Source organism: Nelusetta ayraudi, unplaced genomic scaffold, assembly GCF_046127955.1.
Source record: "Nelusetta ayraudi isolate G7.1 ecotype Tasmania unplaced genomic scaffold, CSIRO-AGI_Nayr_v1 ptg000006l, whole genome shotgun sequence".
Lineage (NCBI taxonomy): Eukaryota > Metazoa > Chordata > Actinopteri > Tetraodontiformes > Monacanthidae > Nelusetta > Nelusetta ayraudi.
Genome location: NW_027466056.1, coordinates 3,535,086 through 3,549,963, shown reverse-complemented (window position 1 = coordinate 3,549,963; position 14,878 = coordinate 3,535,086). Strand labels below are relative to the sequence as shown.

Here is a 14,878-nt window from a genome sequence, read left to right as displayed (position 1 = left end):
GTCCCTGACACGCCCTTTTCCTTCCCTTCCGGCAATTCTTAAATCTTCCACTCATCCCGCAGCCCCTCAGAGCGGCTTCGGTCCGAATCGTCTTTTCTTTCACTCTCTCGCCGCTCTCACACAGCACACACAGGCATGCAGGCACCGCTTTCATCCCCCTCTCCGCCCCCCCCCCCCCTCCCCGTCCTCTAATTCTTCCTAAATCCATCCCTCTTTTCTCCACAGTCACTTCCCATTTTCGGTGGCTCGCCTCGGCTCACGCGCTCGTCCAGTGTCCATCTCTAAATCCTACACGCTCGCCCCACAGCGGGGATCACACACACACACACACACACACACACACATGTGTTACGGCTGATTAGGCTGGCAGAGTCACAGAGCAGTCAGCCCACATGAGGAGGGGAGGGGCTGGGGAGGGGTGGATGGATGAAGGAGTGATGGAGGGAGGGTTTGGTGTGTAGATGATGGGATGACGGATGGATGGATGGGTGAAGGATTGGATGAATGATAAATGGATGACGAATGGGTGATGGAGGGAGGGGTGGATGGATGGGTAGATGAACGAGTGAATGGATGGATGGATGACAGAGGAGTGGGTGGACGATGGATGATGGGTGGATGAATGATAGATGGATGATGGACGGAGGGAGGGATGGATAGATGATGAAGGGGTGGATGAGTGGATGGCTGGATGGGTGGAAGTTGAAAGAGGGGAGGATGGTTGTCAGTTGAGAGGTGCAGCTCGTTCGATCCATCCAGCAGAGAGGAGTGGGATAAGAAATAAATAGATAAATTAAAAAAAAAAAAATGAAAAAGCAGCGATATTCGTTTGACAACATTGCTCAGCTGCTGCTGCTGCGCGCTCCCGAGGTCTCGGGCGCGCGTGCAGATGTGCGTTCGGCGGGGGTTCAAAGTTTTCTCCGGCAGAGGGCGGAGTGAGCGCTGAGGGAGGGAGAAAGAGGAGGGGAGGAGACAGAGAGAGAGAGAGAGAGAGAGAGAGGAGCGGAGACGGGCTGCGGCCGAACACCTGCAGCCTGGCAGCGGGGAAGGGACGACACGAGAAGGCGCCCGGCTTGGATGAGTCGTGCTTCGAGTGAATAGCCCGCACCCACCCACACGCACGCACGCACGCACGCACGCACGCACAGAATTCACTCACTCACTCTCACACACACGCGTCTTGAGGTATATACGGCGGGAGAACCATCATGCATTACGTCATAGCCTCCAGTTGCCCTAGATGACCGCGCGCGCAGGACGGGACGATGCGGGGCTCGCGGTTCTCTGATTCGGCTGCTGCTGCTGCTGCCGCCGCTCTCGGGACCCCTCGGCCGGGCGGCGGGGAAGAGGAGGGGGCAGGCCGCCGGCTCTGATGGCTCCGCGCGCCCCGGGCGCCACAGAGACGCAGCAGCAGCGGCGGCGGCAGTCGCGAGGGGTCCGCGGGTACCTGTCGAGTGACGTCGCGGGCGCGACCCGCACTAAGCTACCACGACGGTGCGCCTGTCGTGCTTTTCGCAGGAGGGGAAGGGGAACATGGCCGCGCAGTCGGACGGCGGCAAAGCGGGGCTGGGGGGCGGCGGAGGAGGAGGAGGAGGAGGAGGAGGCGGCGGCGGGTTCGCGCAGCTGTACGACGTCGATGGCGACGAGCCGCTGGACTCCGCCGCCATCCACATCTGCCAGTGCTGCCGCACCTCCGCCTGCTACTGGGGTTGCCGCTCCGCCTGCCTCGGCTCCTTGCTCGGCGGCGGCGGAGGGGGGCAGCAACCCGCCGGAGGGCTCGGCATCCGGGAGACCCACTGCCCGCCCCGGGAGCAGCTGTGGCTGGACTGCCTGTGGATCATCCTGGCCCTGCTGGTCTTCTTCTGGGACGTGGGCACGGACCTGTGCCTGGCGGCGGACTACTACCGCAGGCAGGACTACCTCTGGTTCGGCCTCACGCTCTTCTTCGTGCTCGTGCCCTCGGTGCTGGTGCAGATCCTGAGCTTCCGCTGGTTCGTGCAGGACTACACGGGCGGCGGGCTCGGCGAGGTGGAGGGGTTGACCAAGCGGGGCACGGTGGCCCTGGGCTGCCTGTACCCGGGCAGGGACCGCCTGCAGCTGGCCACCATCTGGCTGTGGCAGGCCACCATCCACATCCTGCAGCTGGGACAAGTGTGGAGGTAGGATGGGGAGGGAGGGCTGTGTGTGTGTGTGTGTGTGTGTGTGTGTGTGTGTGTGTGTGTGTGTGTGTGTGTGTGTGGAGGGAGTGAAGGAGGAAGGGGCTGGTTAGGGCAGTTGGTATACTGGTGGGGAGGGGGGGGGGGGGCAACAAACACCTGATCCCAACCTGTCATCCTACTTTACTTTCTTCTTTCTCCACGTCTCCCATCTCGGGGCCATGCACACACACACACGTGCGCAGACACACACACACACACTCTCTCCGAGGCAGCTAATGGGCAGAGCGAGGTGTCTCCTCGATGTCTCCGGGAGAGAGCGAAGCCTTGCGTCGCCCTGACAGGGAGGATGGGAGGAGCAGGGGGCGGGGGGGAGAGAGAGAGATGAGGGCGGGGGGGTTCTAGGGCGAGACCTCTGCTAAGCGGGACTGACAGACGGATATCGGGGGAGGCAGGGAGACGAGCTGCTGCAACTTCCTGCCGGTCGTTCTTTGGAGAGAAAAAAAAGTTCCCTCCGTCAACTCCGTGCACAGTCAGTGCCCACCGATTCCAACCACTGTATTAGTAACAAGACACCACACACACACACACCACACACACACACACACACACAGGTCCACTTCCTGGTTCATCCAGTCACACCTGCAAAGTGTCGCTGTCTGTGGTATTGAATTCAGCATTGCCACTGCTGCTTTCTCTCAAACTTCTCCGCTGAACTCGCACAAATTGGGAGCCCCAAGGCTATGTGTGTGTGTGTGTGTGTGTGTGTGTGTGTGTGTGTGTGTGTGTGTGTGTGACGGGTGGAAAAACGGTGTCACGGCTCTTCCTGCGAGTGTCAGCGTGCATGCGGAGTACAAAGAGGAAAAAGCATCTGCGCTTCTGGCAAACGCATCTCGCCGCGTGTCCCTCCCTATCTCGCTGTCTTACACACACACACACACACACACACACACACACACGTACACGCACACACACGCACGCGCACACACACTACACACACACACACACACACACACACACACACACACACACACACACACACTTGGAATACGGGTAGGTGCTAATCGTGCTGCTTAAGGCGCCGGTAGGGGAGGAATAAACAGAAACAGACACACACACACACACACACACACACACACACACACACACACACACACACACTTCCCTCTGCAACTCTTGCTGCTCTGTTTTCTGCACAAGTGTGTGTGTGTGTGTGTGTGTGTGTGTGTGTGTGTGTGTGTGTCCGTGTCCCTTGTGTGTTCAGCACTAGCATTTGAGCAGTAGTAGCACTACCAGTAGTGGCACTAGCTGGTCTCCAGCCCCGATACGCAAGGACAAGCTCTCTCACCACCCACCCCAACCCCCACCCCCCCACTCTCAGAAGATTCCTTAATGGTGTCCACTCGCCTCTGGGCGGGGAGAGCAGAGTAGAGTGGTGTGTGTTTGTGTGTATTTGTGTGTGTGTGGGGGTGGGGTGGGGGGGGGGTGTATTGTCTTTAGCTCTCTGCAGTTGTAGGGTTAAGTCGGCACCGCCTCACGCCTCACACACACACACACACACACACACTCACAAACAAACATCTCTCCTCCATCTTCATTCACTCCACCCAGTCATAATCACCCCGCAGCCCCCTCCTGCGAGTGTGCAGAATGGACTCTTCCACCTGGAGGAAGTGGGAAGGCGTGAAGAGAGAGGGGAATGGAGGGACCGGGGGGGGTTGAGAGAGACGGAGAGAGAGAGAGAGTGAGAGAGAGAGAATGGTACGGCCCTGATTGAGACGGATGGGTGAGGAAGGAGATGGAGGAGGTTGGGCGGCGAGAGCGGACGAGAGGCGGGGGGGAGGGGAAATCGAAAGGGAGCTGGCGGAGAGGGAGTGAGGGAGGGAGGGGAGTGTGAGAGAGGAGGAGTGAGAGTGGTGGGGGGGGGGGGTCGGAGGAGGGAGCGGAAGATGTACTGTGCTCGACTCACGCGGCTGGAAACCCACCTCCCTCTGTGTCTTTGCGCGACGGGTCGGGGGTTCCTCCTCGCACTGCGCTAAACCAGAACACACCCTACTTCCTGTGGACAGAGGGTTTTTTTCCCCCAAGAAAAAAAATAAAACAACGCGCTGGATATTTGCCCTTCATCGATCTTTAGTCAAGGACATCCAGCGGTGCGGCGTGTGCTGTTACATCTTAAAGCTACAAAATCCCGAAGTCTTGTTGCGATGTGCAGTGGTACATTTCTGTGCTGAGAATGGGACACGTACCAATTCTTTTTGCTTTTGTTTACTTTTCGCTGAGCAGCTTGTTCTACGTCCAGGGCGCAAAGAAGGCTTGCTGCTTTCATAAATACATTGTATCAAAATACCCTCAAGATAGCACCTTTTAAATGCTTTGCTGCTTCAAAAGCTAATTTAGCTTCGGATATTAAAGTATCTACTTCAAAGGAACTTTTAGGCCTTATAAAGATCTACATGAATAATCCGTACCATAGTAACGGTTTGTATTTTTAAATGGTCTTTATTTAAAAAAAAAAACAACTCTTTAGATGTCCAGGAAGCAGCACATTTAGCCCGCTGTTTACAGCTTCCCGCAATAACACTGGGGTTCAGCTTCCTGCGAAAGCAGATGCTTTGCTGGATCTCCCGCGCGTTCGGCTCTCAGCGAGGTAACGCCACCCTCTCCTTGTGACGTCACAAGGGGGCGTTGAACCGATGAGGAGTTACAGGCAGCTGTGGGAAATGTATTCACATCCCACACATAAATCATCAGCGAAACTTATGATACAGCACGTGGGAGGGAATGACGCGAGAGGAAGAGGCCGACGCTTGAGAGCTGCGCCCTTCAGCAGTAGCGCCCGCCTCTGGTTGGGAGAACGAGTGCGTGCTCACGCCTCGCGCCCCGCCCCCACGATGAGCTGGTCCGCCCATGCTCCTCTACTCACGGAGAAGAGACGAGCACGAGGTGTGCGTGCGCACACGCGGGCGTCCTTCTGCGTGAGGTGTGTATTATTTATGTCTTGCGAATTAAGCCGTCACCGCTGTAACAGCCGTTCATACAGAGCCATGCATTATGTAGGACCGACCGCACACAGACGCACACGCGTGCGCACGAACCACTTTCTAAGTGCCTGAAGCTGTTTTTCATTGAAATCGCTGCGCTCTAGCCCTCCACACAGGATGTATGTCACAGGTCAAAGGTCTATCAAACAATGAATTCATAGGACGAAGGCAACATTATCAGCCCAGTGAGATTGTTCCCCTGCCAGTAAGTCACTTTAAAGCGTGTTTGTGTTGCTGGAGAATCGCCTGCAGCAGCAAAATGCTGCAAACATTAAAGCTTTTCTCAAAGTCCGGAGACTTGAGAAAGTCAGAGAAGTCTGAGACGCGTTCAGTACAGTACAGTTCCCCCGAGTAATGCGCACTTGTGGCTTCTTTTTTTAACACAAATGTTGCCACACAAAGTGTGTTACAATCAGGAAAGCAACAGTACAAAGAACACAACTGTTTCGCAAAATTTGAAGAATTTAGATTGCCAAGCGATCTCACCAAGCTGGTGTGTTCCTCCTCATGTAGCCGACTGACTGAGGTCAGAGATGTTGTTCAGGCGCACAAAAAGTTGAAAAACTTGTGTTATTGCTAGATCATGGTATTGCACTAAAAATGTGAACAAAACTAAGACCTTGGAGATTCAGCCCGTACAAAACATCAAATTTCTATATGCACAAATTTCAACGACCACCAGTTTGGCATCCTTGATCCAGTATCTCAGAAATCAAAGGCAACAAACCTGATCGATTTACTTCATGGGCTAACTAAAAAACAATCGCCAGGACTTTAAGATCTCGACTCATCCAGACTGACCGTACCCCATCCCCTGCAGGTACATCAGGACCCTCTACCTGGGCATCATGTCGCGGCGGCAGAAGGAGCACCAGCGTCGCTGGTACTGGGCCATGATGTTCGAGTACGCTGACGTCAACATGCTGCGGCTGCTGGAGACCTTCTTGGAATCGGCGCCCCAGCTGGTCCTGCAGCTCTGCATCATGATCCAGGAGAACCGGGCCGAGACACTGCAGTGTGAGTGGGCACACGCCACCTTTGTGCACTTTTGGCCATTACGGTAGAAAAGAGGCAGAAGGTGCAAGAAGGTGTCATCCAGCTTCCTTATTCACCCAGGAAGTGCATCATCTGGGTGGCCACCCACTGGTCTTATTCAACCGCATCACTCTGGCGTCTTGGTATGTTCCTTCTGGTTCGGAGGAAAGCTGTGATTAGTGTTAAGAGGCTAAAACTGTCTTTATATATTTAAGACTCTTCCCATAAAAGATCCTCACCAAATGCCGCCTTTGTTTGACGCCCCGCCTCTTACATAAGGACACGCTCACATTTGCCTGCCGACAGCACCTCCGGTGACTCACAATTAGATTGAGCCCGATGTACCAACCTGAAACCTGGAGTCTGCTCACTCCTTCCTCCGTCTCCCTCCCTCTGCAGGCATCTCCTCGCTGGGCTCCCTCTTGTCGCTCGCCTGGGTGCTGGCCTCCTACCACAAGCTGCTGCGTGACTCCCGTGATGACCAGCGCAGCATGAGCTACCGCGGGGCGCTGCTGCACCTCTTCTGGCGCCTCTTCACTATCTCATCCCGCGTGCTCTCGCTGGCCCTCTTCGCCTCCCTCTTCCACATCTACTTCGGCATCTTTGTGGTGGTGCACTGGTGCGCCATGGCCTTCTGGGTGGTGCACGGCGGCACTGACTTCTGCATGTCTAAGTGGGAGGAGGTGCTATTCAACATGGTGGTGGGCATCGTCTACATCTTCTGCTGGTTCAACGTCAAGGAGGGCCGGACGCGCTACCGGATGGTGGCGTATTACACGGTGGTGCTGGCCGAGAACACCATCCTCACTGGACTGTGGTGAGTCACACCGAGGAACTGCAGGTTTACGCTTTTGCGCTACGTGACCCAGCTGTGGCCACAGAGAAGCTCTCTGGTTTGATTCCACCAATTTTCAACAGGCACAGGAGGTCGCGCCGACCGCTGTGTCGACAACGGGTGTTAATGGATTCAAAGGACATAGAAGAGTAGTTTCAGACAGCACTGGCTTAAAAGTAATGATAGACTGCTGCCAAGACCACGCAATTTGTAGTGCAGAACACAATTCTTGTCGGGTGTCACAAATTAATATGGCAAAGACTGAGCCGATTTTTGCCTTTTGTAAACTTCTATTTTTTCAATAAAACAACGGCCAGAGCGTCACCGGTCTCGCGGGAAATCGCTAAAAACACCCCCTGACCTACACCGGTCTACTCAACGAGATGTTCAGCAGCAATACTATAGTGTAGTATGACTCAATCCCTGGAAGACCGTTCTGCTGCTGCCGTGCGCGCTCGGTAGAGCACCGAATCTAGATTGATCCACTGCAGACAATGAGCCCCATGCAAACAAAACAAACTTGCATGAGCTCAAGGGCGGCGTTTCTTGTCTTGGCCTTGCAGGTATGCCTACAGGGACCCAGCGGCGACCGACTCCTACGCTCTCCCTGCCCTCTGCGGTGTCTACCTGACGTTCGCCGGCGGAGTCCTGGTCATGTTCCTCTACTACGGGTTCCTGCACCCGGCCACCACCCACCTGCAGCCAAGCCCCGCCTCGTCCTGCTGCGCCCAGCTCCTCTGGGGGCTTCCCCTTCCCCCGTCTGCACCGCCCACCGCCCCGCCCACCCCGGCGCACATGACCAAGTCGCAGACGGAGGAGGACGTGGCCGAGACGTGTCTTCCCGTCTTCCAGGTGAGGTCGGCGCCCCCCACCTCCAAACCAGACGGCCCACTGATCAAGATCGACATGCCCAGAAAGCGCTACCCGGCGTGGGACGCGCACTACGTAGACCGGCGCCTGCGGAGGACTATAAACATCCTGCAGTACATCACACCGGCCGCTGTGGGCATCCGCTACCGTGATGGACCCCTGCTGTACGAACTGCTACAGTACGAGTCCTCACTTTGACACACACACGCAAACACACAAGCAGGGTTCACAACGAAAGACTCACAGCTCCATGCGGGAAGTTCGGATTTTGAGGAACTTTCAAAAACAAGCCCTCAAGCACAGAGAAAAGTCCCAGTTGGTGTAAGCACACTCCCGACAAGCAATCTGTCACAATTTTACGAGCACACAGACACAAGCGCACCCACGCACACACACATACACAAACACATTCCTTGCAGGCACCTTCGACCTGCGAGTTCCGTGGCCATGACTCAACAAAACTGCTTCTATGCGATGCCATATTTTTTTTCTCACATTCTCCGGCTGTCACTCAGCGGCTCCTCCGCTCTCTTAATCAGCCTTCCGCAGATTCTGCTCGACATGTCCACGCTCCACACGTCCTGAAAGAAAACAAAAGCAAACCGCAGCCCAAAAGTCAGATGCAGAAGTTCGCCATCGCTACATTTTGTTTTGCACTTCCTTGGTCCCTCTATGGCGGTTTCATCGCCTAGTAAAAGGTTTAAAAAAAAAAAAGACATCCGTGAACGTGTTGTCGTTAGTCTTGTCAAAGGGTAGTGTATATATTTTGTGAGGGGAGGGAGTGTACAGCTAATGTACAGCTAATGATAGCTGGAGACAGCATTGCTGGGCACAATGGGTGTTTACAGGTGATCAGGATTTTAAGAGCATTGACAGATCATTTTATTTAACAAAAAAGAACAGTTTAATAATGTTTCATCATAGAGAAATAATATATGAGAAGATTGATATGGTTCTTCAAATGACTTGAAACTAAGAATCTGGAGATGGTCCTGAATTAGCACAGTTTAGCTTTAGTAGTAGCTTTTCTACGAATCCCCTAGCTATAGCTTAAAATTAAGTTACAAAATAGAGTTGTATAGTTGTAAACTTTGTCCTTGGTAAGGCTCAACAGTGAAGGAACCAGTTAGATCTCACAGAATGTACGTATACCACCCACAGCAACTTTGATTTTGAGTTAGCAACATTAGTTTTGCAGCTAACAAATGTGCAGTTGTAAAATTAAGAATCCAAAAACTGTTGTTGGCCTTTAAAGTTTAAAGGAAAGGTTTCAAATTCACCAACTTTAAAATGTATATATTATTCAGAAAAATAGGCAAACACTAATCCGGGCCGCAAAGCAATTAAGAATTAGACATTAGTGAACCAAATCAATCGTATCAAACTTCAAGCCATTCAGCTAAACATATGATTTCATGCAATGAGAGGCTTGTGTAGACACAATTCAGAGACAACATGCTAAGGTGTTAGCATGGAGCTACACAAGGGAACTTCCTGGGAAGACAGGCGACCATGGGTAAATGAACACAATGAAGCAACAATATGCAGATCCCCAGAGTGTCCTCTGTTTGAGAAGGGCAATATCAACCACAAGAGCATTCAGTAAACAATTGAGTTCTATTGCTCAGTTAAAGAGACGGTTAAAATGTTTCAAATGGAGACTAGTGTATCCCAACACTCTCTGTTTTGTGAGTGTATCGCCTTTATTCCCGTTACACCGCTGATTTGTTCGTCAACACTTGATCGTTGGACAATGATTTGGAAAAGTCTCGAAATTCTAATCAAAAAGAGCGCAAGCATGACTAATGGCTTTTAGAATATGTTTGCGAGCACCCACCAGTGAGTGATGTCTTAATCATGTTGGTCCCACACTAACGGGGTGGTGTCATTGAAGCGAATATATAAAAGCTTTGCTTGGAAGTTAAAACGTCACATCTCTCTCAATGACTCGTCCTGAAGAAGAAAAAAAAAAGTCCGGCATCAACTGCTCCAAAAGCCACCCACGGCTGAGCTGTGATGTATGGCTCATTATTTCTTTTCTTTTTTTTTGTGTTTGTTTATCCCTCTAATCCAAGCTGTTACATTGGCAGGCGGCAACAAATGAGCCGTGGTATCAGTCATCGGGCCGGTTGGAAAAAAAGAAAATCACACACCATCAGGGGGGCGCAGCTACACCGCGCCACAGTGAGTCATATCAAAGGGTTTGAAAGGTGGCGAGAGTGTTAAGTGTCGTTGGGCCTCTACAGTGGTCCCACGCGGGTGGCAGGGTCACACAAACCCTGGCCACGAGCCATTTCAAATGGTGCAGGTAGACGATATGAAAAGAAACACACAAGCCTCTTAATAATACTGCTGGCCAAGAGGATCACACAGGTTCAACAGTGAAGAACACTGCGAGGACTTGAGAAGGACACATCAACATTTTTGGGAAATGGAAGAAAAAAAGCAGCCATTTAAACAACAGTAGGAGTTCTCATTGGATTTTCAAACAACAAAGCATTAACTACACACATTTAGGTCAGGTCCTCAATTCAAATTTAAGTCCAGCGGCAACCCGCCCAATTTTCATACGTGGCAAATGTTGACACAACTGACACACCAACCTGCTAAGATTTGACACAAAGCTCTATAAGTGCTTCAGTTGGCTCCTAAGTTGCAGTTGGATTTTGAAAGGATTGAAAATTCAATTCTTGGTCATACCAAGAGCAAATTAAAGTAAGGTTTAATTCTGCTTTTCAGCTTCCACCATGACCAGAACTATTAACGATGAGTATCTTGGAGACTTTTGGCCTAACGTTGGAAAAAGTAAAGATGGTGGACCAAGCGGGCGACATCAGTGAATGTTGATGTGTCCCTCAAGTTTGTATGGTGGGATCAAAGTGCAAACTAAACATTGTTTTCTCTGTGGTGCTAGCCGATTACAAAACCTTTTTTTTTTTTTTTCATTTTGCTGCTAAAAGGTGATTCACTTCAAGTGAGCGCAGCGGCATTTGATGTCCATATGGTGCAACACACTTGAGCTAACTAGAGTCAATTGGCTGCTAACCCTAAACTTCACATGGTGCAAACACAAGAAACGCGCACGTACTTAACTGGTGCAATAAGGGCAGATTGTCTCTTTGAATTCTATGGTGCGACTTGAGCACTGCCTTCAGTTCTCAGCCAAGGCTCGTGCCAAAGGCTCCACGCAAACGGACAACTGCTCTTCCTGTCCTGCAGAAGCTATGCAAGTCTCCAACGCAAGGAGATGTGCTTAGCGTAATGACGCGCACACACACGCAGACAAACACACACTTACACAAAGAAACCCTCCACGTCAGGGAGGCACTCTTAACAACACACATGTAAAGACATTGGGATGCATCCCTACCTCACTGCACAGACACACACAAACACGCACACACTCGCGTTCAATAACCCCTTCTTAACCACTTCACAATTTGGGAACAATATTCATATGGTGCTATTGATTTGGGATCACTGGTTTTGTAAAGTCGTGGTCACAGTGGAATGAAGGAATACGTTTTAAAGGTATTTTTTGCGAGTGTACGCAAAAAAAAGTGACACCCTCTGTAATAGGAAGCATGAAAGGGACTGACGATAGCAAGCTACAATGCCTTATTTGCTTGACAAAAGATGCTTCTGTCTTTAGCACCGATGCTAGGAGGGTGTGGCTAATTTTTGGTACACTCTAATCTGAATGCGCACTGGATGTTGAGCATGGGTTCAGTGTGTTCTAAAGCACACGAGTCCGTGGTGGCATAGTGTGACCGTGTTAGCACGTCGTTGTCCAGAGGACGTCCAGAACACAGACTCTGTTCGTTTTTTGCGGATTGTGCTCGTGAATTTCTTGCATGAATGTCCTAGTTTAGTGGGGCTCGTGTGCTCGTCGGGGTAACAAAAGTGTTCAGACAGTCACGGCTTCTGCTAGTTAAAAAAAAAAAAATGGTTAGGGTTAGGGGGGGTTATATTCCAGTGAACCGTTTGACCCTTTGACCCATGCCATGACCCCTCCCCTCCTCCGCTTTGCAACCAGAGCTCCAGCCAATCAATGGTCAGGTTTTTCGACAAATCAGGTCTGACACAACCAAAAAATATAAAAACGCACCTCACCTGTCTTTTTGCAGAAAGGCTCCATTCAGAGCGTTCAGACTCAACTGCAGCTTCACACAATCAGCTGACCCCTACTTTCCCAAGTATCACCCTCACTCTTGGAATTAACAATCTACAGCTGAGTCTTTAACGCTGCGAATGAAAAGTCTCTTCCCTCCACACGCATTACAACCCTGAGCCTTAACCAGGGCCCACTCGGTAGGATCCAGTCCATGTTATTGTATGGCTACACCTTCACAGCTATGCAAGGACACAACACAGCAACAAGGTTTGCGGGCTTTGGAAGACACCACATCACTGTTCCGACGTACCGCCTGTCTCTAATCTCATCGTCTCCGAGACGAAGCAAAGCAGATCGTTAATGAGCATCGAAACAATTGTGATTGGTTTGTTTACATTTTTAAGTGCATTTTTTTCAGACTTTTGTTGACTCTTATTTATGGAATTTATTTCCATGAGGTCACTTTATTTTGTTTAACTGTTGTGTTTGAGAGGTTAAAAAAGGGAAATGTACCCGTGCAGCCTGCGAGGAAGCAATGTGGAAAGATTTTTGTTGTTTGAACCATCAATGTTTTAAAATCAGGGTCTGGAAAGCATGAAGCCTGGTAATTGGCTTTGTGTGTGCACATGTGTGTGTGTGCGTGTGTGTGTGTGTGTGTGTGTGTGTGTGTGTGTGTGTGTGTGTGTGTATCAAGTGCGTGCGTGCGAGTGCAAATTACTGTACGCATCTGTAAGCTGTTGCGTTATTCAGCCAAAGTTTTACTTGCCTGGTCCAGAGCTGTGAAATTATCACCCCTCATTGTGGTTTTTTTTGCAGAAAAGGAGGCCAGATGCTTAAGCTGCCTCTGATATCAGAAAGGTCTCAAACCAATCTGAGTCGACAAAGCACTGCTGTAAACCTTGTTTCAAAGGACTAAAAGCTCCAAATGCTCAGATTCAATCAAAGAAAAAACAAGGATTCCAGTGGTACAACACAGATGGAGGTAAAACAAAGTGCAGGGCAGGGTCAGGGGGAATGTTTTTGTGGATGTATCTATACGATGTACCATGGGCTTTGATTTTTGTTGGGGGTCATGCTTTTCTGTTCTCAGCTTTGGGGTTTAAAAACAAAAAAAACAACAAAAAAAAAAAAGTAGCTCTAGACATTTTGATGTGCTAAAGTACCTGTTATTTTTCTCGTGGTTGGCATTTTGATTGTAAATACCTTCCTAAGGTAAATCCTCTTTAGTTGGATCTATGTTGCGACAAGTTTGCTTAGATGGCTCTTTCAAAAAAAAAAAAAATGTACCAATCGTAAATGTACTCTATAAAATATGAAGAATGTATGGTGAGAGGAGAAAAATACGGCTTAACTGGAAACTGTGTTTTCGTAGGAGTCTGTGCCATCGTATTGTCTTGAGTATAACCACATAGATATTAGATCTGTAGGCAAGAAGAAGCACGTGGAGGTGATTTGCCAGACAGCCACCTTCACAAGCCTGGGCTCACTGACAATAATAAAAAGAAACACACAAACAAAAAAAAAGAGAACGCAAATCATTAGTCCACGTTATTATTTTTTTATTTTTTTATCAAAAATAGCAGCACAAACATTTCAAATTCCTGAAATCATAAAATTGGAGAAGAATAGAATTAGCACTTTGCGACATGCGCGCAATTTTGAAGTGGGGTGAACTAGCTAGTAAGCTAGCCAATTTCAACACTTCTCAGGTCACAGTTTGACACTTTCCAACATAGCTGCATCTCTAAATGTAAACGTTTTGCTTGTTGGACTTTCCCTCTCGGAATCTGGCTCACCCGGTGACCCTCTAAAACTTAAATGAAACTGGTCCAACTGATGTCTTACACAACTGCGCTAACCTCGCAATCTCTCTTCGTTGTCATTTTGCTTTGCATGCACATGGCTTATATTTCATGTTTTGGATGTCAAACACTGTCATGCTAAGAAAGCGTAGATAGATTGTTAAGAACCACAAGAACTTACCCAGCTGGTTTTCTGCGGTCTGTGGAAACTTTTTGACAACCAAATGGGTTAAACAAGCCCTAAAACAAACAGCCAATATATTTAACCAGAAGACATAATTACTTCTTCTTCTTTCTTTTTTTTTTTCTTTTTTACAGTTTTATTCCGTTTACATTTTTGAGATGCTAATCTTTTTAAACGTATATCTTTGAGTTTCAACACTATGATTCTCCCCTTAAATGCAGAAATCCCACAATATGTTGTAAAAAAAAAATTACACGTTACAACTCCAACACATTTGATAATTATCTAAACGTTATGCAGCCATCTACAGTTATTGACCATTTGGCATTGACTAGCTTAGCGCGCTAACGCTAGCGGGCGGGTCTGTCTGACTCTCACTGCCACAGCTTCACTATAGAAATGATGGCTGCTGTCATGGCCTGTGTTCAAACTGCTCCTGCGTCAGCTCATAAAAAAAAAGAAAAGAAAATCAGTATTCCGGAGTCCCGAGAACTGGAGTGTGGGGGGAGGGGGATTCTCACACTGAATGTTGACCAACCACAAACAAAACAGGAGAGAGAGAGAGAGAGAAAAAACAAAAAAACAAAGCCAGGCGGCATTGTGTATCTCTTGTTTGTCTGTGTACTTTGTGTCTACAACAGTGTAAGAGGAGAAAAAAAAATCACATCCAGGGGAAAAGTTGAATGATATTTTCAATGGCACAGAGTGGCCAACATTAGGAAATGTGTTATTTTTGTTACAATACCTCCTGAAAATAAAAATATCTATATTTATCTGTGAAGAGACAAAGATTTACAATAATACAGAGTACATAAAAAACGATTACTAGATTTTAAAG

The 14,878-nt window shown here is 49.4% G+C and overlaps 1 protein-coding gene and 1 long non-coding RNA gene across 2 annotated transcripts; both read left to right on the top strand.

Moving 5' to 3' along the window:
• The first annotated feature begins 1,005 nt into the window (after positions 1-1,005).
• On the top strand, positions 1,006-8,777 carry LOC142881622 (XK-related protein 6-like). Its single transcript, XM_076016009.1, has 4 exons — positions 1,006-2,159; positions 6,021-6,217; positions 6,635-7,052; positions 7,634-8,777. Exons 1-4 carry the CDS (start codon positions 1,534-1,536, stop codon positions 8,136-8,138), a joined length of 1,746 nt encoding a protein of 581 aa, XP_075872124.1. The 5' UTR covers positions 1,006-1,533; the 3' UTR covers positions 8,139-8,777.
• A 1,876-nt stretch (positions 8,778-10,653) lies between these two features.
• LOC142881790 (uncharacterized) lies at positions 10,654-14,604 on the top strand. The gene is made up of 2 exons (XR_012925705.1): positions 10,654-12,702; positions 12,749-14,604. It is a non-coding gene; the product is annotated as an uncharacterized LOC142881790 (long non-coding RNA).
• Positions 14,605-14,878: the final 274 nt, after the last annotated feature.

Coding starts and splice junctions, on each gene's coding strand:
- LOC142881622 (XM_076016009.1), top strand. CDS start 1,534: ATGGCCGCGCAGTCGGACGGCGGCAAAGCGGGGCTGGGGGGCGGCGGA. Junction 2,160..6,020: donor CAGCTGGGACAAGTGTGGAG/GTAGGATGGGGA, acceptor CATCCCCTGCAG/GTACATCAGGACCCTCTACC. Junction 6,218..6,634: donor CCGGGCCGAGACACTGCAGT/GTGAGTGGGCAC, acceptor CTCCCTCTGCAG/GCATCTCCTCGCTGGGCTCC.